Raw genomic sequence first — 24,393 nt, forward strand, 5'->3', positions numbered from 1 at the left:
CATTTCTTTCACTTAACCTGACAACCGTCTTTCTTCTAGCAGAAGAGACGGAATACATGGCAATAGAGTTAAATCTCTTTTGTGGTCTTCACTGCAACTTGCTATAAATGATGTTAAAAGGCCATTTGGCCAAGCTTCCCTAGCTGAGAATACTTGACTATAGCCTTGCCATTAGCTGCAAGCAAGAAATGGCTAGCGGGGTGGACTGTAGAAAGGCCACTGATTACTTCTATGATGACAGAGAATGTACAGCAACAGACACTGTTGTCAGAAAAGATGGTTGAGTAACAGAGGACTTCAAATTAGATTTTTTTGGACTGATCACATTCTACAGCACTTCACATCTTCCTCAGAAACAGCACTCCCTTGTTAGGGAGATGTGCTTAGTAAGTGGCTTTCTGCGTTCACACAAGATGTTATATATTGAGTCTGTTCAGCTGGGGTTTGGTTGCCACTTCAGTTAGAAATCACACTTATAATAACTATTATTTAAGTATGTAACTAAAACACAAAAAATAGCAAGCAGGGTGGTAAAATAATGTTTTATTCCATGGATGAACAAACACTACCATGCCACATCCTAAATGTCCTCCTACAAAAGATTGCGGACAGAACAGATTTGATGTTTTTCTGATCCAGTTCATTTCAGACTTTTGAGCCCATTTAGTGTAGCGAAACCTGGACACACAGCATTCGTATTGTCTATTTGGCATACTGCCTAGTACAGCAGATTTATACTGTAGTTCCTGTTCGCAAAATGTCACTGCATTGTAAATTAAAGATTCCCCCCTCCCCCAAAAAAAACCCCCAAATTAGATTGTTTCGATGATTTACCAGGATAGAGTCCATGATGGTCTAATTACAACCAACAGTCAAAGCTTAGAAATTAAAATAAAAAAAAGAACTTGACACCTTAAAGAACACAATGGATACATCATCATTGCTGTCAGGATGTGAGTTTACCCACAATACTGTGTAAAAATGTAGAAACCTGCGCTGACATTCATGTTGTCAAAACAAGAAAAGAAATCACATTAATTGATATAGTTTCAAGCTAGTACCTCTAGAGAGTCCTGATCAGCAAAGGAAGGTTATAGCATGCATGCTCAACACAAGACTAATATTGGATTGGAGACCTGACAAATAACTGACTTACATTCCTTTATATACAACAAAATGAAATATACAATATTAATACTGGCTGTACATTTGGTCAGAATATCTTACAATGAGCAACACTAGCCAAAAATCTTTATGATATGATAACCGCAAGTGAATTAATAATTTTTGAGATTTGAAAGATTTTCATGAGGGTTTTTAAACATTGTTTTCCACCCCTGGAAAGAGTAGTACAATTTGAGCATACATGCTCTGAGTGTATAAATCTCCTGCAAACAAAAAACATAACAAAAAGTGGAATATGACAATCGTTGACTTGGAATCCAAAATCAAAAGTAAGCTGCAAACAGCATGTGAAATAAACCTATCCAAATTGATTTTCTTTTTTAATGCTTCACAAGTATCTGATACAAACTTCCACTATCATAGTGTAGATTGGTTCTCAACCCTTTCAGGTTGGTGATAGGGATGTAAAAATATATATAAAAATATTAACCGTGTCACCGATAAAAATTCTATCAGTCACACGGTTAATCATGGGTGCTTGGCTGCTGGCTTTTGGCCCTGTGAGGCTCCCAATGGGCGGACGGGTAGGCTGCTCCGTCTGGGCTGGGCGCTGATTAACCAGTTATCCATTTACATCCCTAGTTGGTGACCACTTATTCAAAGTAACAAATGTTTGCGTTTACTCTCTAGAGGAGTAAAATGTATCAAAGCTAATCCTACATTCATAGATTCCAAGAGCAGAAGAGACCATTGGGTATGACCTCCTGTATAACACAAGCCATTGAATTTCCTAAAAATAATTTATTTAGATATGCGCTTGGAGAGGCTACCAGAGAATAACTGAAGGGTGTGCAGGAAGGGAAGGAACAAAGATTTTCTTTGCTTTACACTGTAATCAAATGTAAGACCTTGCACCCTCCCCCCTTTCCCTGATTGCCTTTGTGACCCCCTTCTTCTGTCATGACCCACCGACTGAAAAAACACTTGTCTAGTTAGTTCAGTGCCTGTTTTCTTCCACATCCAAGACAAGTTGTGAAGCTGATAAGGTAAGCATGAGACCAAATGTAAAGAGGAATAGGTAAAAACAATATAAAATAGTAATTAATTATATGAGATTAATTAAACATTAGTGTAACTACAGTGATACTTTGTATAATTAGAATCTGTATGCCCCATAGCAATGATGAATATTCTAAACATGGGGGAGAACAGGCGAATATGTATGAATCTGTACCTTAAAATAATTGTGCTATAATCTTTTTCATTTGTTAAGTTTTATCTGACACAACAGGATGCTATGGTAACCCTAACAGAGAGGATGAATTTCATTGCTACTACTTCATTGTTTCAATGCAAAAAGGGCCATTTAACCTGCTAGTCCACAAGGTGGTTTCTTGGGGTGGTCCTTCAAGTCCAGTTTCTTGAAAGCCTTTTACTCCAGAAGTCATTTTGTGGCAAATAAGGTGGTGATGTATGTGACGGATTCATGTCAGACAGCAGTTTCTGCTGAGTTCATCATGCTTAATGTTCTTCCATTCAGGAAGGAGTTGCTGTCCGTAAAGCAGGCAGGCTGCTTTCAGTTTTGTTTAAATACATGCTAACAACATAACATTTCTTTCTCCAGGAAAATGATTCAGTTGCATATTGTTATAAAGAACGGCTTTGTGCTTAGCACGAACCAAAAGGGTTAATCTTCCTCCTCATCCTCTTTCAGTGTGACTATTGGGACTTTGTCCTGAACTTTGAAACATTCCACAAAGAAATTGACAAGGGATTGGTACAAGTGTTGCTCAAGCATGGCATTGTTAAAGTAATGGCTTTCATCAGGGTATATCTGCAAAGGAACCAAGGAGATTGTGAGTAGCTGTATGCCAGATTAGAAATGGGCCTGAACTAAAATCCCAGATGTGAACACCTGGGGTCGGTCCAGAGCTTACTTCTGCAACTCAAACCCAGCTCTCGCTAACAGACCTCACATAAACACTATTGTACGACACTTAGAGGGCTTGTCTTGCACTGGCTAAACCAACAAACTGTATTTAAACAAGGTAGTGAAATTGGTGCCAACGTCTGTGTGGACACACTTGTTTCAATTTAAAAGTTGATTCTGATCAGGTTTAAGTTAAACCTAAATAGGCCTTAGCTACAGGACAAATGTTCTGGAGGTAATAGCTGTATCAGCACAGCCTGCTACTGCAGATGCAGCGTATGCACACAGGAGTTTTTCTGTCAGTATAGAACAGCCAGCTCCAAGGAGAAGAGAAATTGGGAGTGTTGCCAGCCAACCTATGCCCCTTGGAGGGGGTGGCATTTTTTTCATATTCCTCACCAACAAAACTATGCCAACAAAATGTTGTAGTGTAGATATGCTCTTAGGGTGACCACACTGGGGTGCTACCAGGTTCGTCCGGTAGTGCTGCCCCTCGCTGCGAGACCAACTCGGCAGCACCTCAGCTGCTCTGTCCCCGGTTTCCCTGATTCAGCTGCTGGTCAGTTTCAGCAGCGGCTGAATCGGGGAAGCCGGGCGCAAAGCAGCTCCAATTGTCCAGCTGCCCGGAGCACTTCCGGGTTCCTGATGGTGCCGGACCATCAGGAGTGCCAGAGCATTGGATGCTGGACCAATGGAGTTTTACTGTAGTTTCATTACTTTAAAAAGTTGAATGCAAACCTATTGAAAAAGGAATTTATTTGTTGGTAGAAGGAACTTTAATAACTCTCTAAAGGAAATTTCCTAAATTATCTCAGCTATGCTTTTTACTTAGATCTAACAGGCAACTTTGCTACATGTTAAATGAATGACAGTTAATTATAACAGACTTTGAAAGCTACAATTTTCGAAAGGGAATGTGGAGTTGAGCGCCTAGGTCTCATTGACAGTCAGCAGGAGCTGAATATCAAATTTCTTTGAGAATCTCATCCAATGTACATATATTTTGAGATTTGACCTTGGAGAAGTATTGGGCAAATCTAAATAATGATTGTGTATGTGTGGGTGATAGAGAGAGAGACAGAGACAGTTAGAGACAGAAAGAGAAAGAGAAAGTATAACTACATAATGTACATATAGCTTAGAATTGCAGTTCTAGTTGTATTTCTATATTGTATATACAGTGAGGGTTTTCTAAAGTTTATTTAATAGTATCTGGCTTCTGTTCCAAGTGCAAAATGACTAAGTATGAAAAAAAGGAAACAACCACATACTGTACCTGTAAGCTGTAATTAGCCTTTGCCCTAATTAGGTGTGTAATAAGGTCTGCAGTATGCTGGAAATGGATTTTTTCTGTAAAATCAGATTAGTATCAATAAATGCATAAATGTGACAAATTTAATTAAGAAAAAAATCAGTGTGTCATAAAATACATGATGTATCACACTAAAATAGTGAATTAACTTACCATCAGCTGTGGCATGAATGATCAAAAACTTTTGATCTTTCAGTAATGAAACTCTGTGTGCTAATTTGGTGATCTATGAAGATAAAAGTTGCAGGTAAGAATAACCCAGAAAGTAGTGATTTATAAGTACAAAGAAAAACAGCATTTTAACTGTTTGATATGTGACCAACAGAATAACTAGCTAATATCATTGCAACCTCTTTCTCTTGGCAGCTTAAATCATTACAGCAGCAAAATAGAGGAGAAACTATGATGTTCTTTTCTCTAACCTTTTCTTGCACTTCATGACCAATCCTGCCTTTACAGTAAATGGTGAGTATGATGTCACACCCTACACACTAGTGTAATAATCTTTGTATAAAGTATACCTTGTGAGATATCATTTGAAAACTCATAACTTGCTGATCAGTATAGTTATGGTGAAATATATTTAGAAACATAAGCTACAATTCATTGTAAGAGTTATTAGTCCAGTCAGAAGTCAGTAAACAAAGGAATGCGTGTTTGCCCTAATTTGCATTTAAGCAGTTAACAGAGTTATTAAGCAGCAATGGGAGAGGAAGGAAACGAAAGGAAACCTGCATGTAAGTGTATACAGGTGAAAAAAACCCAGCAGGGAACATCCTTCCACACAAACATTTTGTTTCTTGGTTCTCATCTACAGGGAATCCCTGTTATATGTCAATTCTATACTAACATTGTTGATGGTTGTAGGAACTATTGTGCTATAAGTCTCCATTTCCTGCTCTAAAGTCGTGTGCAAAAAAAAAAAAAAAAAAAAGAGAGAGATCAATTTGTGCAAATGGAAGTCAGCTGCAGAAAAAAAATTCACCGCTTTATGTCGTTTCGCTATATGCCCATGTTTTTTTGACTGTATCTTGGACATATAGCAGCGAGGCCCTGTAGTTCCCTGCCTGGTGCTCTTTCTGTTATAACATTGCCTCTAGTGGAAAATCATAGCTTATAAAAGTCTGCACCAGGCCTTGGGTGATCTGGTCTTTACAAATTCCACAACATAGTTCCAAAGCTCAGGAAATAGCAGTTTCATGCTCCTCAATTATTAGAGAGTGCATGCCACAGTTGTGGTGTTTAAGGAGCATGTGCTACATCAGTGTCTAGGCACTGTCATTAGGCCACACTTAGAACACTGCAATGTTACATGAAATCACATTGAACAGCTAAATAGTTCCCTCCTCAGGCTAATCTAAAATACCCGTACTTATCAAAACCAACCTTCTGAATCAAATAGCCAACATATTTTGCACTACACCCAACTGAGAGAACTGATTGCTTTGCTTTCACTTTGTCTGATTCGTTTTCAACTTTCTAGAACCCCCCCCACACACACACACACAATTACCTAACTATGGTGTTGAAATTTTAGAGGACAAGGGAATTCACTATATGGATCACCTACCCACAAGCCCTACCTGTTAAGGAGAAGCACATGGTATCTGACTGATTTTTCTCTTCTGGCTGGGTGCAGGGTTAGTACCTATTTTTCGGCACTTCGCAGACACAGACCAGGGACCCTTTCCCTCCATGTAGTTACTCTTTTCTGGCTTCTACAAACTAATGGAAGCATTCCTACCCATTGAGCCTCCCTCATGTCCTCAGCAATAACACCGTATCTAATGAGCTAGCTGCAATTTTAAACTTTGCTAGATTGAAGCCCAGATTTCTGGGTACCACCACCTTAAGCTTCAGAATTCCAAAATACCCATTCTGTGCTTATCACCATCAGCAGCTCAACATTTAACTTGGGTGAAATATTAAAGTGACTTTAAATGGACTGTAAATGAAAAGGCATGATCTAATGGGCTGAGTATCAGAATAGCGTTCTAATCAAAGCTTTGACACTGTTTCCTCCTGTGACCATGGACAAGTCACTCATTCTCTTTGCCTCAGCTTGCCCACCTGTCAAATGGGGCTAATAATAACTCCCTACTTTAGAGGTGTATCCTGAGGATTAATGAATGACCAGGTTATTAATTATACTGTTACATTCAATGAAACAAAACCAGCTTTTCAGTCTGCAGACTTAAAGCCAAAAAAACTTTCAAACAAATACTCTTTTACTGCTCTCATTGCTTTTGATATTTCCCTCCAAAACGTAAATAAGAAGATAGGGTTAAAAAGTTAAAGAAAGGTTTACATTTTGTTTGGAAAGAGACTTAAAGCTCTGTTCTCAACTCCATGCAATTACCTCATATGCTCTGTTATCAATGCCATGTAGTCCCAAATACCTTTCAGAAAAGGCAGAAGCTTGAAAAGAAATAAAGAAAACATATTGGTCAATCTTTAGTCCAGTGCAGTCCGTTCCAACAATAAAAGCCTTATTTTCTGACTCAACTTTCATTCAATGAGAAATATTTGAGAATCTCTTGTGTTTCTGTTTTGTTTTAGAAACTTGGTCAGAATTAATGCCTCACTCTGTAATGACACTGATGGAGAAAATTTTATTCTAATTAAAGAATAGTGAAAAAATACCTGAAAAGCCAAACCTTTGTCACGTTCAGTTAGCATATGATTCACTATGCTACAAGGCCTTTCTCCATCAATGTATATTGAGAGGTATTAAATTAATCACAGGAGGGTTCTGCTATTGATTTTTGAATGTAACTGAAATATACCGAGAGCTACAAGTTATATCATTTCTATTCTGCTTTCATCTAATGGCTGATCCAAATTCAGTTGAAATCAATGGGAAGATCTTCAGTGGCTTCAGTGAAAGTTACTGGGGACCTAATACAGGTGATGCATCTTGATTTTAATGGAACTACTCCTGATTTACACAGAGCAAAATAAGAGGAGTGCCAGTTCCACTGACTAGCCAGCCAAGGAATGTATGGAGGAGTATCAAGAAGGCTGTTATGCCTTCCAGCAGCTAGGAGGAAAATCTCTATATAGGTCTACTGGGTGGGAATGGGGTAGCTTCCTCTCAGAGGTGTGCTTGATGGGAGAGGCTACGGAGTGGCCTTAGATCAGTTTCTCTTTGGCTGAAGGAGCAGCCCTTCACAAACCCTGATGGGAATGTTAGGACTTTGGAAAAAAATGAGTTTTGATTTTTCAATGGGCTGATAAAAGTGTGAATTTGCAGACCCAGCAGGTCTGCCCCTCAGTACATAAAGCCCAGCGCTCCAAGCAGCTCTTAGGGTGGTGCTGAGGGCTGGCTGCCTCAGCCCAACATCTTCTAGGAGCATGGAACCAGTCTGCCCACCTTGTGCAAGAGCCTGGCAGGCTGTCGCCTCCATTGCCTGCAGCCCCCTCCAACGCGTCAGCCCAACACTATAAACAAGACTTTCTGTGCGGATCAGAAATGCCAGAGTTTCGAGCCTGCTGACTGATGAAGTGCTGGATGAAAAGGCTTTTGTTTATCGTACATGTGTAAGATGATATATAACAGTCCTCATGTACATGTCAAGAACTGAATTGGTCGAACAAGCCTAATAGCTTTCTTTGATAAGGTAACAAGGCTGTGTGTGTGTGTGTGTGTGTGTGTGTGAGAGAGAGAGAGAGAGAGAGAGTGTGAAGGGGGGGGGGAACACTATATGTGAGTTATATATCTTGATTTTGGTACTGTCTTACATGACCTTTTCATAAACAAACTAGGGAAATACTACCTGCATGGAGCTACTATAAGGTGGGTGCATAACTGGTTGGAAAACCATTCACAGGGAGTAATTGTCAGTGGTTCATGCTCACACTGGAAGGGCATATTAAGTGGGGTCCATTACGGATCAGTTCTGGGTCTGGTTCCATTCAGTATTTTCTTCAGTGATGTAGATGATGGCATAAAGAGTAGACGTAAAAGTGTGAGGATGATAACAAACTGGGAAGGGCTGCAAGTGCTTTGGAGCAGTGTTTCTCAACCAGTACCCTTAGGAGTACTCGAGAGAAGTCTGGGGGGTACGCCAACACAACTGAAATTTGGAGAAAACTGAATTTTTATTTTAAGTTTTATAGCGCTTTATTATTTTTGTACTTTTTACAAGCAAAAATTTAATCGCCCGCCTGGCTACGATTAAGTTGTTTAAACAAATGTGTTGCAATGGTAGAAAAAAATTGTGTGTGTCTGAAAACTGTAGGTACTTACAATTTTTTAAAAAGGGGATACTTTATAAAAAAAGGTTGAGAAACACTGCTGTGGAAGATAGGATTAAAACTCCAAATAATCTGGACAAACTGGAGGAATAGTCTAAAGTAAATAGGATGAAATTCAATATAGACAAATGCAAAGTACTGCATCTGGGAGAACTATGACCTGGGGGCTGGATCCAGCCTGCAAAGCCACTGGATCTGTCCCACAGACCACCGTGCCAGGACTCTCAAGCACGCAGCTGCCGCGGGTTTAAAGTGCAGTCCGGCGACTCTCTGCTCTGGAGGGAATGACAGGCTTCATGCAATCTCCCCGCCCCAAACCCAATTTTCAGCTCCTATTGGCCAGGAACAACAGGCCAATAGCAACTGACCTCAGCCAATCTCTCAGCTCCTATTGGTGGGAAACAACCAACCAATAGGAGCTGAGAGATTTGCGTGGATGATGGAGGCAACGCAAGCTTCTCCCTGTCCAGGAGCTGAGAGCCACATGGATGGAATAGCCTGCAGCTCTAAGTGATCTGGGGCTGCCGCAGGCAGGGAGCCCAGCCTGCCTTGGGGGTTCTGGCCAGGAGATGCTTAGGTAAGTACCTCCCAGTCAGAGCCTGCCTCTGGCACCCCCGCCCCTCCCGTACCCCAACTCCCTCCCCCAGGTTACCATCCAAACCCTCTGCACCCCCTGCCACAGGTTACAACTCCCTCCCAGGCCCTGTACCCCCTCCTGTACCCCTTCCCCAGGCCAGAATCCTCTCCTGAACCCAAACTCCCTCTCAGAACTCACACCATCTCCTGCACCCCAGTCCCTTACCCCATGTGACCTTCTGCACGCAGCCTCTTTCCTACACCCCGCATTTCCTCCACAGAAAGTGCGGCCCTTGACCACTTTCCAAAATCTTGGAGTGGCCGTGCACCAAACATTATTGCCCACCCCTGCCATATATGAATGAAAAATCAGTTGCAGACATACAAAATGGGAAATGACATCCAAGGAAAGAGTAGAGGAGAAAGAGATCTGGGGGGTCACAGAAGATCATAAGTTAAATATGAGTCAACAGTGTTAACACTGTTGCCAAAAAACCAACCAACCAACCAACCAAATATCATTCTGGGCTGTATTAGGAGGAGTGTTGTAAGCAACACATGAGAATTAATTCTTCAATCCTATTCAGTGCTGATTAGGCCTCAGCAAAAATACTGTGTCCAGTTCTGGGCCCAGATTTCAGGAAAGATGTAGACAAATTGAAGAGAGTCCAGAGGAGCGACAAAAATGATTAAAGGTCTAGAAAACATGACCCATGAGGGAAAATTAAATGAACTGGGTATGTTTAGTCTGAAAAAGAGAAGACTGAGATGAGGATATGATAAATAGTTTTCAAGTACCTAAAAGGGTGTTACAAGGAGGAAAAGGAGGAGGAGAAGAAGAAGCAAAGGGCTTAAATTACAGCAAGGGTAGTTTAGGTGGCACATTAGGAAAAAAACACCCTATAGGGTGGTTATGCACTGGAATAAATTGCCTAGGGAGGTTGTGAAATCTCCATCAGTTGAGATTTTTAAGAACAGGTGAGATAAACACCTGTCAGGAATGGTCTAGATAATATGCAGCCCTGCCACAAGTGCAGGGGACTGGACTAGATGACCTCTCAAGGTCCCTTTTAATGTTCCCTCTAATTTTTTCCATCCATGTGCAGAATAAATGTTATTATATGCACTGAGGCATGTGCCAAAGTGAACCACCAGTAGAAACACATGCTGCCAACTATGGGCACTCTGCTAATCAGCTAGGCAGCACATAAATCTCTTCTGGGTGGCCGTCCAAGTATTCAGCTTAATGGGAATACTGGTCCCTTCCAGTCCTATGTGTCTGTCTATACTACTATGGGCGAGCTTCCAGAATGTCTGCCGTATTGTAGTGGCACTGTAGATGGCTGCACTTCGCAATCATTACCACTGTTGTGTGGGCTCAGCGTGGTATAAGAGCCAGAAGGACAGGGTCCTACCTTAAGAAGCCTACTATCTGAGGCCTTATTGTGGGGCTCCTATTTATGAATGCAGGGGACTCATCCCACTGAAGTGAAGGAAATATTTTGAGTGACTTAGCAGAACTGTTTACCAATGGAGTAAAGGTTTTACACTCTGGCTCAAACCGAACACCACCAAAGACACTAGAAAGGCAGAGGCAAGCTTTTTAAGAAACAAAGAGAAGGAAGCCCTAGTAAGGAGAGGGTGGGAATGTTGGTTGTGGCTGAGAGCTGGTATTCTGTGGCCTCCAGGGAGTGGTGCTTACCGTATAATTTCAAGTCTGTCAATGGAGAAAGAGAGGCTCCACAAGTGAACACTTGATTCTCTTCACCAGCCGGAAGAATAAAAGCGCTCAGATAGCCCCCATAATCCTAGAGTACAGACAGACAAACAGCCACATGCATCAGTGAGAATGTAGAAACTGGTGGCACAAAAGCAGTCACCTCATGCACAATGCTCACGCAGCGTTAGCCAGAACAAGGGCCAACCTGAAGCATTGCAATGCTGTGCTAGCAAGTAGCAGAGGCAGACCAAGAACCCTGTGGGTGCCTTATGACAAATAGCGTACAGTCTCTTTGTTAATTTTAATTTGTGTTGTACCTAGAGATGCCAAACCCACCCTGTACAGACATGCATCAAAGAAACGGCTCCCTGCCTGGAATGTTGATAGTCTAAGGGTATGTTTACACTTTGGTCAGAAGTATGCTTGCAGCATGTGTGGACATATCCGAGCTTGCTTTGATCTAGCTAGCTTGCTAACGTGAACCCAAGCATGGATTATACAACCCTGCCTGGTCCAAACTGCTGTGGCTGCATTGCTAGTTTAGCTAGCTAGATCAAAGCAAGCTTGTCTGTGTCTACATGGGCTACCGGCACATCTCTGACTGCCATGTAGACACACCTTGAGACCTGGCTGTGGATCAGTGGGAATTCGCTGTAAATTGAGCCCAACTAATACAAGATAAAGCCTTAGCTTGGGTGTTAAGTGCACACAAATTCCCTCCTTCCCACCTCACTTTAGATGAGGCAAAATACCACCAGGACCAGGCACAGCAGAGCAAGGTGCTCATTTAGATAAAAACCATTCAACCCTGCTTCACAATGAAAGGGCTGGTAGCTAAGTGGGACACAGTGAGGTGCATTCTGGCAAACCTGCCAGAATTATCTATGCCCCTGTGCGTGCGGGGCAGTGGTGTTCTTAATACACACTCTACGAAATGGGACACAGGGTGCTAAACAACTCCACCAAGAGTTAATAAACTAGCCAGGACCTAAAGCCTCATTCTTGCAGGCTCTAAACAGACAAATCGTCCCCTTTGCTTCAGCTGGAGTTTTGCACTCGTATACAGTGGAAGCCTGAGTCCTAACTCTGGGCCTGATCCTGCAATTATTTATGCATTGAAGTAACTTTGGGATAGATCCACAAAGGAATTTAGGTGCCTAAGTCCAAAATTTAGCTCCCTAAACTCTGCTCAGCTGCTGCCTGCCCATGCAGGTGCCTAAGTCCTGAGGTCACTAAATTGCCACTGACAAAGTCCTGTGGCACCTATAATCAGCATCTGGGCATGTGGGCATGTGCACAGCTTCCTCAGTCCTGCTGCCCAGGCAGGATCCTCAAGCAGGGTGGTCCCCCCTCTATCTCATCTGGGGCCTCACCTGGAATAGAGGTGGAGGAGGAGGTGAGGTGTTAGCACCCAAATTGCTGGGAGTTGTCTGTCTGGAATGGGTCTCTCTCAGTCTCTCCTATGGAAGCTGCTCACTTTGTATAGCCTATTAAATGGTCATTGGAAGAGGGACTGGAATTTGGGTCTCCCACACCACAGTCATTCCGGCTGTCTCTCTGTCAGGCCTAGGACTCAGGGGTATAGCCACAGGCGGGCCTGGATACACTGCAGTCCACCCACTTAGTATCCAGGCCCATCCGACCCAGTGCTGACTCTGGGGTCCAGGGGCTTGCCCCTCAGGCCATGCTCTGCTCCACTCACCCAGAGCTCCTGTCAGGGAGCCGAGTAGGGGGCTTGCCCTATGCCCTGATCCAACTCTCTGGCAGGAGTGCCTAGTGGGCAGAGCAGGGCAAGCACCCCTACCCTGCTCTCCAGCTGGAGCACTAGGCAGAGCAGAATAATATCCTGCACTCCGACCGAGCTCTGCAGTGGGAGAGTGGGTGGAACAGGGTTAGGTCCCCAATCCTCCTCCTCGGCCGGAGAGCGGGATAAACCCAAGCACCTAGCAGGGAAGGGGAATGGAGAGGGGTGTGTGGGACACATTTTTATGGAGCTCCCCATGCCAAAACATCTGTCTCCCCCAGAGCCAGCTGTGGGGCAGAGAGGCAGCCACATCATCCCTCACCGTCCACACACCCAACCAGCTTCAGCCACTGAATGAGACCCACTCCAGCATTCCTCAGGTCCCCCCTGACTAGGGCACTCACTTGAGAGGCAGGAGTCCTGGATTCAAATCCTTGCTCCACACCAGTCAGAGGAAGTGGGATTTGAACCTGGGTCTCCCACATCTTGTGTGAGTGGGCTACCCACTGGCTAAAGCTGAGCACATATGCCTGTAGGTGTGTTTGTAAGAGGGGACATTCCCCCTTGTGTAAAGCTATCAGGCATCTTTCTGTGCAGGAAGAGGTGTGAGAACAGTGCATGGGAAGTTCGTTAGAGACCCTCAGACAGGGTCTCTAAGGAAAGCAATGGCCATGGCAGTCCCTGAGAGTGTAGAGCTGTGGGCAGAGGTGGGTCCTTACAGATGGCCAAGCCTCCCCCAGATCTTTGGGGAACTGCCTGGTTCAAGGGTGGGCCCCATGTCCTAAGCCCCTAGTTCCTCTTGGCCATTCTCACTTGCCCCACAGCTCCCTCCTACATGCTCTTCCAAAGGAGAAGAATGATCTAGTCCATGAGGACCATTTCAGTCATCAAAATAACTGTGACCAGGATTGGGCTCTGTAATTGGATGGTTATATACAGTCTTGTTTGTTGCAGAGTTTGTAAAACTGAAACATCCTCTAATAAACATCAGTCACTAGTGCTGAATTTGGTTACTGCAATACCCAGTATGCCAGCAAAGATGCTAGAGGTGTCTCATCTATCTGAACCAGAATTTATAGTTGGATTCACACTGATTACACTTAGGCTATGTCTACACTACGAGCTTTTGCCTGAAGAGACAATGCAAATGATCCTTATGTGCAATACAGCCACGGCCACACTGCTTGTTTTTGCGCAAAAAACTCTTGTGCAAAAACGGCTCAGAATAGATTATGCAAATGAAGCTTGACAAAATGCTAATCAGTGCTTCATTTGCATTGCTTCTTCCGACAAAAACTAGTAGTGTAGACAAAGCCTTATAGCCTAAATTGGCAGCCCCTGCCGGGGCAAAGCTCCTATTTTGTTGGTGAAAGGTCTGAGTTTTCTAAGCTACAATGGTACATTTATTGTATATTGTCAACCTTAGTATGTTTTCCCCTCAGGTCTGAATGAACTGGTACCAAGACAAGAACCCATCGCCTTTCCTTGCCCGCTTCAGAAACAGCAACAATAACAAAACTGATATTAGCATTTCAGTGACTGTTATGAATTGGGAAGCAATCCTGAGACAGGAATTCTATTATTTGTTCAGCACTTTTCACTCACTTTATCACCCTACCTATATCAAATAATATTTTCTTCTAACAATTCCCTTCTCATATCTGACATATCTAATAGATTTTTTTTCCCTTTTCCAGATAATTTCAAAGGAAACACTGATAAATGGGCTGAAAAAAAAAGAAAGCTCTCATCCAAGCAACAAGCAATCCATGTTAAAAAAAAAACCATCACCACAGGTACACTCAATAAATCATGATTAAGCACAAGTGTTTAAACACATCAGCACACTACCAGAGGGCAGGGATCATAGGAAAATTTTACCTTCCCAAATACAGCAACTCGCATTTTATCAATATAATGTTCTTTTAACATTGTCCTAAAATATGAAACAGATGAGAAATAGTTCAGTCCAAGAAAGACACTGTTAAATATATGGAACAGATGATGGCATTGTGTGGCTTGAGGATTTTATCAGCATGAGTTTAGGATGGTTGTGTTATCCAAGACAGAAGCAAATTATGTAGGCCAATCTAAACCCATGATGAGGGCTACTGCTTTCATGTCTCTTTCTCTTTGATTTGTTCTTGCTCTTTTAACCCATCCCCTGATATGGACTATTCCAGGTATATCATGCAGAACACATCTCCTATGAGCCAAAATATACCCAGTATACCCTAATTTCTCATCATTTTGATTGGATCATGGAAGCAAAACATTGCCCGTAGAATCAACAAGAAAACTGTCATATATACATAGTTCCAATGGCATTTTTAAGGTGTGATATACTTAGAACAGTTACTTTGCAAACAGTACAGGGTCATCATTATTGCAATGACTTCCATATAAAAAAAAATTTCACTTTACAAATCAGAAGAGATTTTTTTTCCCAACTGCAAGTGCTGCAAAACTAATCCAGGCACTCAGAATCAAGCAGTATTCTTTTGCCCCTCTTGCTATTTAGCTCCAGTGGCTCTTCTGTGTATGGAATCACTCTACAGTGCTAGCAGTAAGGGACAATTTTTTTTACAGTAAAGTAAGTGGATAGGACTTGAACATAAGCAGGGTCAGATCACTTCATTTAACAATGTTTAAATATTTCAGTTAGCCAAAATCTCTATCTGTGCAACAAACAGATCATTATAAGAAAATAATTCATTATAAGTTATTGGTAAAACTAATAATAAAAGAAAAAAATTATTTGTTTTTCAGAAACATTCTTAATCATCTTTACTATAGTCCCCCAAATGTTAATCTAAATAATCTTTCTGTTGGTCCTTAAACACCCTAATCCACCACATTGATGCTAGATTATTACTTTAATAAAGGCTGCTTGTTTATTTATTATAATAAACAGTAGCTACAATCATCCATATGCATGCCCACTTCCTTAGAGACCAAGTGTATATTCAGTGAGTGTCTTGTTGATGAGTCCCAGACATTGCATTTGATGTGGCAATGCAGATGTTAAAGGCAGGAGAAATTGGCTTTGTAATGCATCAACCAGTTAATGTCTTTATTCAAGTCCAGGGTAATAGCGTCAAACTTGTAGATGAATTCCAGTTCTACAGCCTCTATCTGTAATTGGTGAATGAAATACCTTTGTTGAAGAATGGCTACTTTTAAATCCATGATTGAGCGACCTGGCTGGTTAAAATGTTCCCCATCAGATTCATGTGTTACCAATTCAGATGTCTGATTTGTGTTCATTTATCCTACGTCATAGAGACTGTCTGGTCTGGCCATGGCAGAGGGACACTGCTGGCACTTGATGGCATATATCACATTAGAGCAGAGGCGGGGAACCTTTTTTGGGTCAGGGTCCACTGACCCACAGAAAAATAAGTCGAGGGCTGCACACAAAAAACCCCTCACTGATGTGGTGCCCGTCTGAGAGGGAGAAACATATTCCCCTTGCACACCAGAGCCTAGTGGGGTCCAGCCTAGTAGATTTTGTTTGCCCCAGTGCCATGCATGGGGGTGGAGGGCTGGAGTGACAGCGCAGGTTCCCCAATGCAGAGGGAGCCAGATCCAGGCAAGCTGGGGACCACATCTGGCCCCTGGGCCTGACGTTCTCCTCCCCTGCATTAGAGGATGTTCAGTTGTATGAGCCCCTGATGTTGTGGCTTATGTGGTTAGGTCCTGTGATGGTGTCAGTTGTATAAGTATGTGGACAGCGTTGTCAATGGAGTTTGTTATAGGGGTAGGTTCCTGGGTGAGTGTGTCACACCTCAGATACACTCACCCACAACACCAGGTCCTACAATTGACAGGCACGTCTTTTGCTCTTATATCTATCTTGGTTTCTGTTATTTTCACTCAAAGGCTACATCTACACATCTATCGAAATATAACGGGCTTGCTATTCCGACATCCCTGTAAACTTCATTGCACAAGGGATAAGGGACTTTTCAGAACAGTGCTCTGTAGACAGTGCCAAATTTCAAAATAAGCTATTTTGAAATAGCATTGAAATAAGCTACTCAATTTGCATTGCATAGCTTATTTTGAGGTAAGGGTGCTGTGTAGATGCACCCAAAATGAGCTGAGGAAGTGGGTTTTACCCACAAAAGCTCATGATTCTATATATTTTTGTTCTCTAAGGTGCCACAGGATCACTCACTGTTTTTTAAAGTTACAGACTAACACGGCTATTCTTCTGAGACAGGTATATATTTTTATAAACCATACTAGCTATATACTGGCGTGGAAGCACCATTCCTATATATTATGCTATTTCTGTAATCACATCGCATGCATTACACTGGTGGTTTTGCAACACTTCTATGCAACACTTCCCAGGACTCAAACAATTCTTTCTCTTAACAACTGAATTGGCCTTCAATCTAGCCCAACCATTTTTTAAGATTTTTCCTTCTCTTACTTGCCCAAATACTTCAAAACAGACCCTTGGACTTTTCAAAGGTAAGCCCTTTATCTCAGCCTCTATTCATGTTAATATCAGAAGATAAGTTTTTTGGGTACATGGAATTATTATTTAGCTGACATTTTACTTCCCATATTGAAATATATTGCAGTGAATTTATCCTTTCAATTTATCATGTTTCTTCAATTGTTTACATAAGAGCACTCAAATAGGAGATGTATTTCTGAGTGGTACCTAGAGAGACAAAACAATTAATTGACTTTAACAATAACAACAGGTCGGTTCTGGTTGCAGGGGGAAGGGTGACCAGATGAACAGGGCTTTCTCTCAGGGAGACCCTGATCCTGGAAGAGTATTGTGTAAGGAGGCTTTTCCCACCCCTGCTTCACAGATCCCTGTTGACTTCAATGGGATCTCATGCTATGTCTATACTGCCGAGTTATATCGGAAAAAGATACACAATTTGAGTATCTTTTTTTTCTGGAAAAGGCTTTTCCAAAATTTGGCCCATCTACACGGGGCCAAATTTCAGAAAAACCTCCTCTTTCGGAACATCTCTTGTTCCTCATACAATGAGGAATACAATGAGGATGCTGAAAGAACACGTCTTCTTTTTTGGAAACTGTTCCGAAAAAGCAGATGCGTTCCTTGGATACAGTAGAGCAGTGTAGACATAGCCTTACTGACGCAGTTCTCTTTGCAGGATCAGGGCCTTAAAGTATTTTCTAGTGTCCAGATACAGATGAAGGGCCTTTGAGAACACATTTCAATATTAAATGCAATTTGGACAGTGTCATTCACCGGAGAGCTTCCAACTGATCCTTTTCCTCCAGAAGGACCAATCTTCTCTTAACTTCATGTAACAACTTAGTGCCTTGGAATCCGCTACCACGGCCATCAAACTTCATCACAATTGCATTGTGAGAGCTGACCAGTACGCTTTCCCAATTCACTTCAAACTTCTCTGTTACACTTTGGCTACCAGGCGTTCCATCACTGAAACAAGAACAGATACAAACCATCTTACTAATGCTCAATGGAACAATGTCAAGGCTGCCAAAGACTAGAGACCTTTCATGTCCCATAATCTCCTTTTAAAAGTGGCTGTGTAGTCTTTCCTTTTGAAGGTGAATTTGAAGACCAGCGTGCACCAATGCCACATGCATGCCCAGAGTTTTAACGAGAAAGTCATGAGATGTGTCTTAATACAGAATTGTTACAGGGAGGTAAAAAGGAGATCGCTTTTTCAACACTTTCGCAGTGTAGACGCTCTCTTTCGGAAGATGTTTTTTCGGAAGATCTCTTCCAGAAAAGCTTCTTCCAAAAGAAGCCTGTAGTCTAGACATAGACTGAGGGATTTGGTCTTATTTAGTCTACAGAAGAACGAGGGGGGATTTGGTAGCAGCCTTCAACTACCTGAAAGGAGGGGCGGGGTTCCATAAAGGATGGAGAGAGGCTGTTCTCAGTAGTTACAGATGACAGAACAAGAAGCAGTGGTACAGTGTGGAAGGTCTAGGTTGGATATTAGGAAAACTATTTTACTAAGAGAGTGGTGAAGCACGGGAATGAGTTCCCCATGGAGGTGGTAGAATCGCCATGCCTAGAGTTTTAAGTCCTGGCTTGACAAAGCCCTGACTGGGATGGTTTAGTTGGGGTTGGTCCTACTTTGGTCAGGGGGTTGGACTCAAGGTCTCTTCCAGACCTAGGAGTCTATGATTCTATGATTTCTATGCAGGGAGGTTTCCTGGCTATTTATCTAGATTCTTATATGGCAGCTGCCACCATGATTTGTGTAACTCTGAAGCATCCCTATAAATGGGCCAGATCCTCAACTTGGTGTAGTGACGTAATTTCACTGAAGTTAATACTGTTATGCCATTATGCACAGCTTGAGGAACTGGTCCCAATATACTTTTTTTCCCCTTTCTCTCTCATCCCTCCAGTTGGAAGGGGCTGAACTCTGGCAGGGTTGCTGGCAGAGATTAACTGGAAGGGCCTCGCCTGGGAACACTGCAGAAAGTTTGGGGGAAGTAATGCCTTTGGAGCCGTTAGACTCCTGTCACCCATCATAAACTTCCTCTCTCTTTCAAGAATATCACTTGATGTATCTATTTTTAAAACAGATACAAGTGAAAGGCAAATTACAAAACAAAACTGAAGATAAAACAGTTGACTTTTATAATAATTCAGCTCTCGTTGCAACTTTGGAGTGGGCAGAGTGATCAGTCGAACAGGGATCCCTCTCAGAGAAATTCTGAATGTGGAAGAGAATTGCGCAGGCAGACTTCTCCCCCATATCCTGCCCTGCACTCCCAGACTAGGTTCCATCAATGAAGTTCTCATTCTAAGATCAAGGCCTTAGCTTGCATGCTATTTGATGATACTCAGTCCTAAATGGTCTTAAGAAACACACATGACCACACAAATACACAAAGCAGAAATTACAATGCATCCACAGAAATAGGGTGAGCAGGGACAGGACATTTTGCTGAATTAGTTCTAAATGACTCAGGATAATGACCTTTCCACCCACTTTCCTTGCTTTTTTGGGCTCCCAGAGACACAACAAAACTTCTCCCGATATTTTAACATGCAGATGTCTTAAGTTATTTGCATTCGCTCCACAAAGGCCCAGGAGCATCCACTTTCAGAGGCAGCCTAATCAAGTGTTGTTAGCTTGATGAGTACCAATCTTCCTCAAGCACTTGTATAATGAAGTATGTTTTTGCTGAAGTAATTTTGTGATGTGGTAGCGTGTTTACTGCAGTGCTTTTGTCCTTCATTGAAAGAAGCTGCAGGGTGATGTTTTGGAATTCATTAGCAATGCATCTTTGCCTCCTTCATTCCCATATCAGAAGCCTTTCTCTTGGCAAAGTGCATCCCTATTTGAAATCAATGGGAGTTAGGAACCTGAAAAATCTTTAAGGATCTGGGGCTAAGTGATTCAGTGACCTAGCTGTAAGGACAGCTCAATTGTTGGGATAAATGCCATTAACAGTTTGGTGCTGAGATGAGGAAAACTACTTTTGGACGGAGGTGGCTGGTTATTAACTTCTATTTCTAGGACCACATGGCAGACTAACTTGAGGCTGAAGCTGCTGCAGAGGCTATAATAGCCCATTAAAAAGTAAACATATAAACTATTCTTCAACAGCAGGAAGACTATGCATCCCATAATATAGTATTCTAATGTGAGTGGGCTCAGCCAGTCATGTTAAGAGATTCTCTGAAATTATAATATTCAGGAGCCATGGGAGGGAGGGATGTGCAGGGGTTTAAATAAAAATGTCCTTCCTAATAGGTGCAATATCGAGAAAAAGCTGATTTCACAACTTTCTGCTAGGTTTAAAGTGAATTTTCATTAAGACTGTGTTTATTTTTGCCCGAGGCAATTTGTTGTGTTTGTAGCCAGGGTTGAGAGAGATAATAACCAATTTGGAAGAGGGGAGTGGAGCCAGCACTGTTATGTGTGGTAGAGAGATGACACAACTTGTTCAGTGAAAAATCTATTTGAAGATCTTGAAGGAAGTTTCACATTTCAGTAGCAGATTGAAAAACTCTGTAGCTGACCCCTCAGGTTCACCCGAAAGGTAGCAGGATTAGAATTTTTTTTAAAAATGCTGACATTTTCATGTGACTTGTTCTCTCATAGGCAGCCCTCCTCTCCTTTTAAAGACATCTCCTTTATTATCCTGAAATAGCTGGCTCCTAGTGGGTTTGGTCTGCTATCACTCTGGCTTTAACTATGCAGATCTTTTGGGTACGTCTACATGGCAAGTAGGGTTTCACAGCCACAAGTCTAAGAGCCTGGGTCTACAGACCTGAGTTTACACTTTGGCACTAAAAATAGCTCCAGACTCAGCTTGAATGTCTATACAGCTATTTTTAGGGCTTTTGCATGAGCCAAAGTCAATAGACCTTAGGCTCTGAGACCCGCTGCCATGAAAGCTTACTTGCTTTGTCTATGTGTCCTCAGTCTAAAGAAGTTGGACTTGCATGCAGAGAGTATTGTCTGTAGTCAGTATCAAACACAGCACTTGACTAGGTATAAGAGATCTCTGTAAAATGTAGTGTGTTTCTTGAAGTCAATATCAATACTCAGAGGGTATGTCTAGACTACATGGCTCCGTTGACGGAGCCATGTAAACTATCAGAGGTTTACACTATCTGACGAAGTGGGTCTTTGCCCACGAAAGCTTATGCTCCTACACTTCAGTTAGTCTACCATGTAAACTAGTTTACACGGCATAGGCAAAGAAGTGGGGATTTAAATAATCCCCGCTTCATTAAAATAAACATGGCCGCCAGACTGTGCCGATGATCATCTGATCTGGCACGGTAGTCTAGATGCGGATCAGTCGGCTGGGGAAGCCTTTGCCGACCGATCCCTTATGCCTCGTGAAACGAGGATTACAGGATCGGTCAGCAAAGGCTTCCCCAGCCGACCGATCTGCGTCTAGACTACCACGCTGTGCCGGATCAGCTGATCATCGGCACAGCGCAGCGGCCATGTTTATTTTAATGAAGCGGGGATTATTTAAATCTCCGCTTCTTTGCCTGTGCTGGGTAAACTAATTTACATGGCTCCGTCGATGGAGCCATGTAGTCTAGACATACCCAGAGTGTGTATAGTTCAGCATGTGTGTAATTCTTTACAGAATATGGGCCTTACATGGAATCATCTTTTATTTTCTATTTCTATTGCACCTTGCATATTAGAGCTCTGATCTTGATTTCTTTTTGGTCTTAACAAATAAAAATAAGAATTACAGTTTAGAAATAAAAATAAGAAAACTTACACAACCAGTAGCAAAGGATAGTGTATGGTGTCCGCAAAGGTTGCTGGCTTTAAGATTTGCATTGGCAATTCTAGGCAAAAGTAACAAATAACAACAAGGGGAATGTTGAGATAACTATAACAGATTTTTACAGCGTTGTGGCTACTTAGCAGCAGAAATAAAACAGCATTTTATACGATGCTCTGGTAAGTAAAACCCTAAAATCACAGATGTAATTAAGGATAAAATCCAGACCTTTATAGCTGAGGTAACAAAAAATTTAAACCTAGAGTGAGCTATTTAGTCATGCATCACTTACACAACATGCAATTAACATCTGGCAATAGCTATTATTTTCCCTTTAGGCAGCTGGATGAGTGACACTGCCAGGAATCAATATTTTTGGGAAGCAAAATAGAAAAAGAAAAAAAAAGAGGGTAATGATAGCTTAAGACAAAAGGAATGTGAAAGTACAATTGCCAATTAAAATATAGTTGATGATCTGACAGCTAGAATTTTTCTGGTGTAGGGGCTTCAAGATACTTAGGGGCTGGACTTGCCTCTTAATACTAAATTCTGGGCCCCTCAATTTTGATCTCACTTCTCTGGTATAATACAAAGCAGGAGTAACTCCAAGTTGACAGAGTTACATTGGTATAAGATCAGTGCATGTGACAGCTGAGTCAGCCCCAGTTGTGCTATGACACTCCCCAAAAACTTCATGTAACTGCTCTGAAATGCACTTCTTGACCACCAATCGGTATATGAAATTGCTCCCATACAAACGATTTCTGCATTAAGGAGACACCATTTGTCTTTAAAATATTAACTATAATCCAGATTACCAAAGGCATGGCAATTAAATTGGTATTAGCAGGATTTTCAATACAATTAATATACAGATTAACCACTAGATTTAAGTGGTTTATATTGCAATCATTTTCTGATATTCAGTCTAATTACTTATTCCATCTGAATGCTAATGGACTGCAATGGCCCAGGGACAGTTAGAGACACACTATTTGACTTTAAATATACATAAAACGTGGCACACACTGCTCCCATGACTCGGACGCCTTTAGGGCAGGCCTTGGACACATGGCAAAGGCACATGAAAAAAATCCAATCAGCTTGTATTTATTACACACAAAAACAGGTTAGTAAAGATCAGCAGAAGATACTTTCACCAACAACTGCAGTTATCAATGCCAGCAACAGTTCTTGAGTTATTTATAGTAAATTCAAAATATGATTAGGAAATGGTTCATGTGGTCTGGACAGAGCAGGATCTTAATGATAGGCTGTCACTTATCTTCTGTCCTTGCCCAAAATGTTCAGGAAATGCACAGCTCTGTTTTCCTTTTTTTCTATGAATCAATTTCTCTTCATAACAACAATGTTAGAGGCAGAGCATTTTAGGTAATTACTGCAGTGTTCAGATAGCTGCAGAGACTCGGCTTTTGGCCTTGTGTTTAATAACACCACTCACTAGTCCAGATTATGCAGTAACACTGCCTCTCTCATGCCTTTTTCTGTGTCATTCTATGTTGTATTTGAAAGGTTGTTTTCACCATTGTGCATTTGAAGAAAATCTCTACTATGACCAATCCCATCGTAGGGGAAGTATCAAGGAACATATATTTAGCCCAGTTTCCTTAACTGCTTCTGAATTGTCAAGTATAACCACACAAACGCCATGCAGAGATTAAGATCTGTAGGAGTCATTACATATTTTGGGATTTCAAATGTGGAGCTTGCATGTAATAAAACAGATGCTCTTACAAATGTTGTAGGTGCAGCTAAGGAGGCTGGCAGGAAATATTTGGCTCTAACTTTGTCTATATTATGTACATTTGTTTGTATCTTTGCCCTCATCCTCTTCCTTTAGTCTAGCCTCATTTGCACACAAGATGTGAAAAGAATATTTAATTAAGAAGTGTCCAAAAAAAATAGGGCTACCTGCATTCTGCATTTTTAAACTGTTCCATTTTCATTCTTCTCTTCTGCAAATAAGATCTTACTTTGCTTTTCTTATACATCTGCTTTTCTCAACCTCTATCAAATTACAGGGTTTCATGAACAAATTTAAGTTACTGAGACTAAAAATCTCTTACATGCCTGTATCCTGGCTATTGCTTGAATTACTGCAATTTATTGCTCTGTGCTCAGAGACTGCCACAGTTGTAGCTAGCAAGCACATACAATATTCCATTTCCAACCTATTTTAACTAATAAACCAGTCACGTTTGAGCCAACACACCCTGTAGTACTGCTGAGCCATATTAGGTCACCTCCTAGTATGATTTTTTTGAATATCAAATCTAATTTGTATCCTTTTCTCTTTCTGTCTCCTCCTTCCTCATCAGCACCTGTCTCCAAAATAACTTCCTTCTATGCAACATACCCTAACAAATTACCTCCCAAACAGGACAACATTACTGAGAGCCACAGTAATTTTTCCTCCTGCCAATCCAGGCAAGATGATTGTGCTATTTCACCACAATAAT

The 24,393-nt window shown here is 41.7% G+C and overlaps 1 protein-coding gene across 3 annotated transcripts in view; it reads right to left on the reverse strand.

Moving 5' to 3' along the window:
• Window positions 1–528: 528 nt before the first annotated feature.
• The window catches only part of DPP6 (dipeptidyl peptidase like 6), a 771,331-nt gene continuing 747,466 nt past the window's right edge, over window positions 529–24,393 (reverse strand). For all 3 annotated transcript variants that reach the window (XM_006129324.4, XM_075922771.2, XM_006129323.5), the window contains exons 19-26: window positions 21,908–21,977; window positions 17,910–18,104; window positions 14,546–14,600; window positions 10,903–11,008; window positions 6,727–6,785; window positions 4,521–4,593; window positions 4,332–4,405; window positions 529–2,959 (exon numbers count right to left, since the gene is read on the reverse strand). In XM_006129324.4, coding sequence (XP_006129386.1) covers window positions 2,813–2,959; window positions 4,332–4,405; window positions 4,521–4,593; window positions 6,727–6,785; window positions 10,903–11,008; window positions 14,546–14,600; window positions 17,910–18,104; window positions 21,908–21,977 — 779 coding nt within the window. In that variant the 3' untranslated portion in view covers window positions 529–2,812. The remainder of the gene's footprint in view (window positions 2,960–4,331; window positions 4,406–4,520; window positions 4,594–6,726; window positions 6,786–10,902; window positions 11,009–14,545; window positions 14,601–17,909; window positions 18,105–21,907; window positions 21,978–24,393) is intronic.

The sequence above is a fragment of the Pelodiscus sinensis genome, chromosome 2, assembly GCF_052426305.1.
Source record: "Pelodiscus sinensis isolate ZL-2025 chromosome 2, ASM5242630v1, whole genome shotgun sequence".
Classification (NCBI taxonomy): domain Eukaryota; kingdom Metazoa; phylum Chordata; order Testudines; family Trionychidae; genus Pelodiscus; species Pelodiscus sinensis.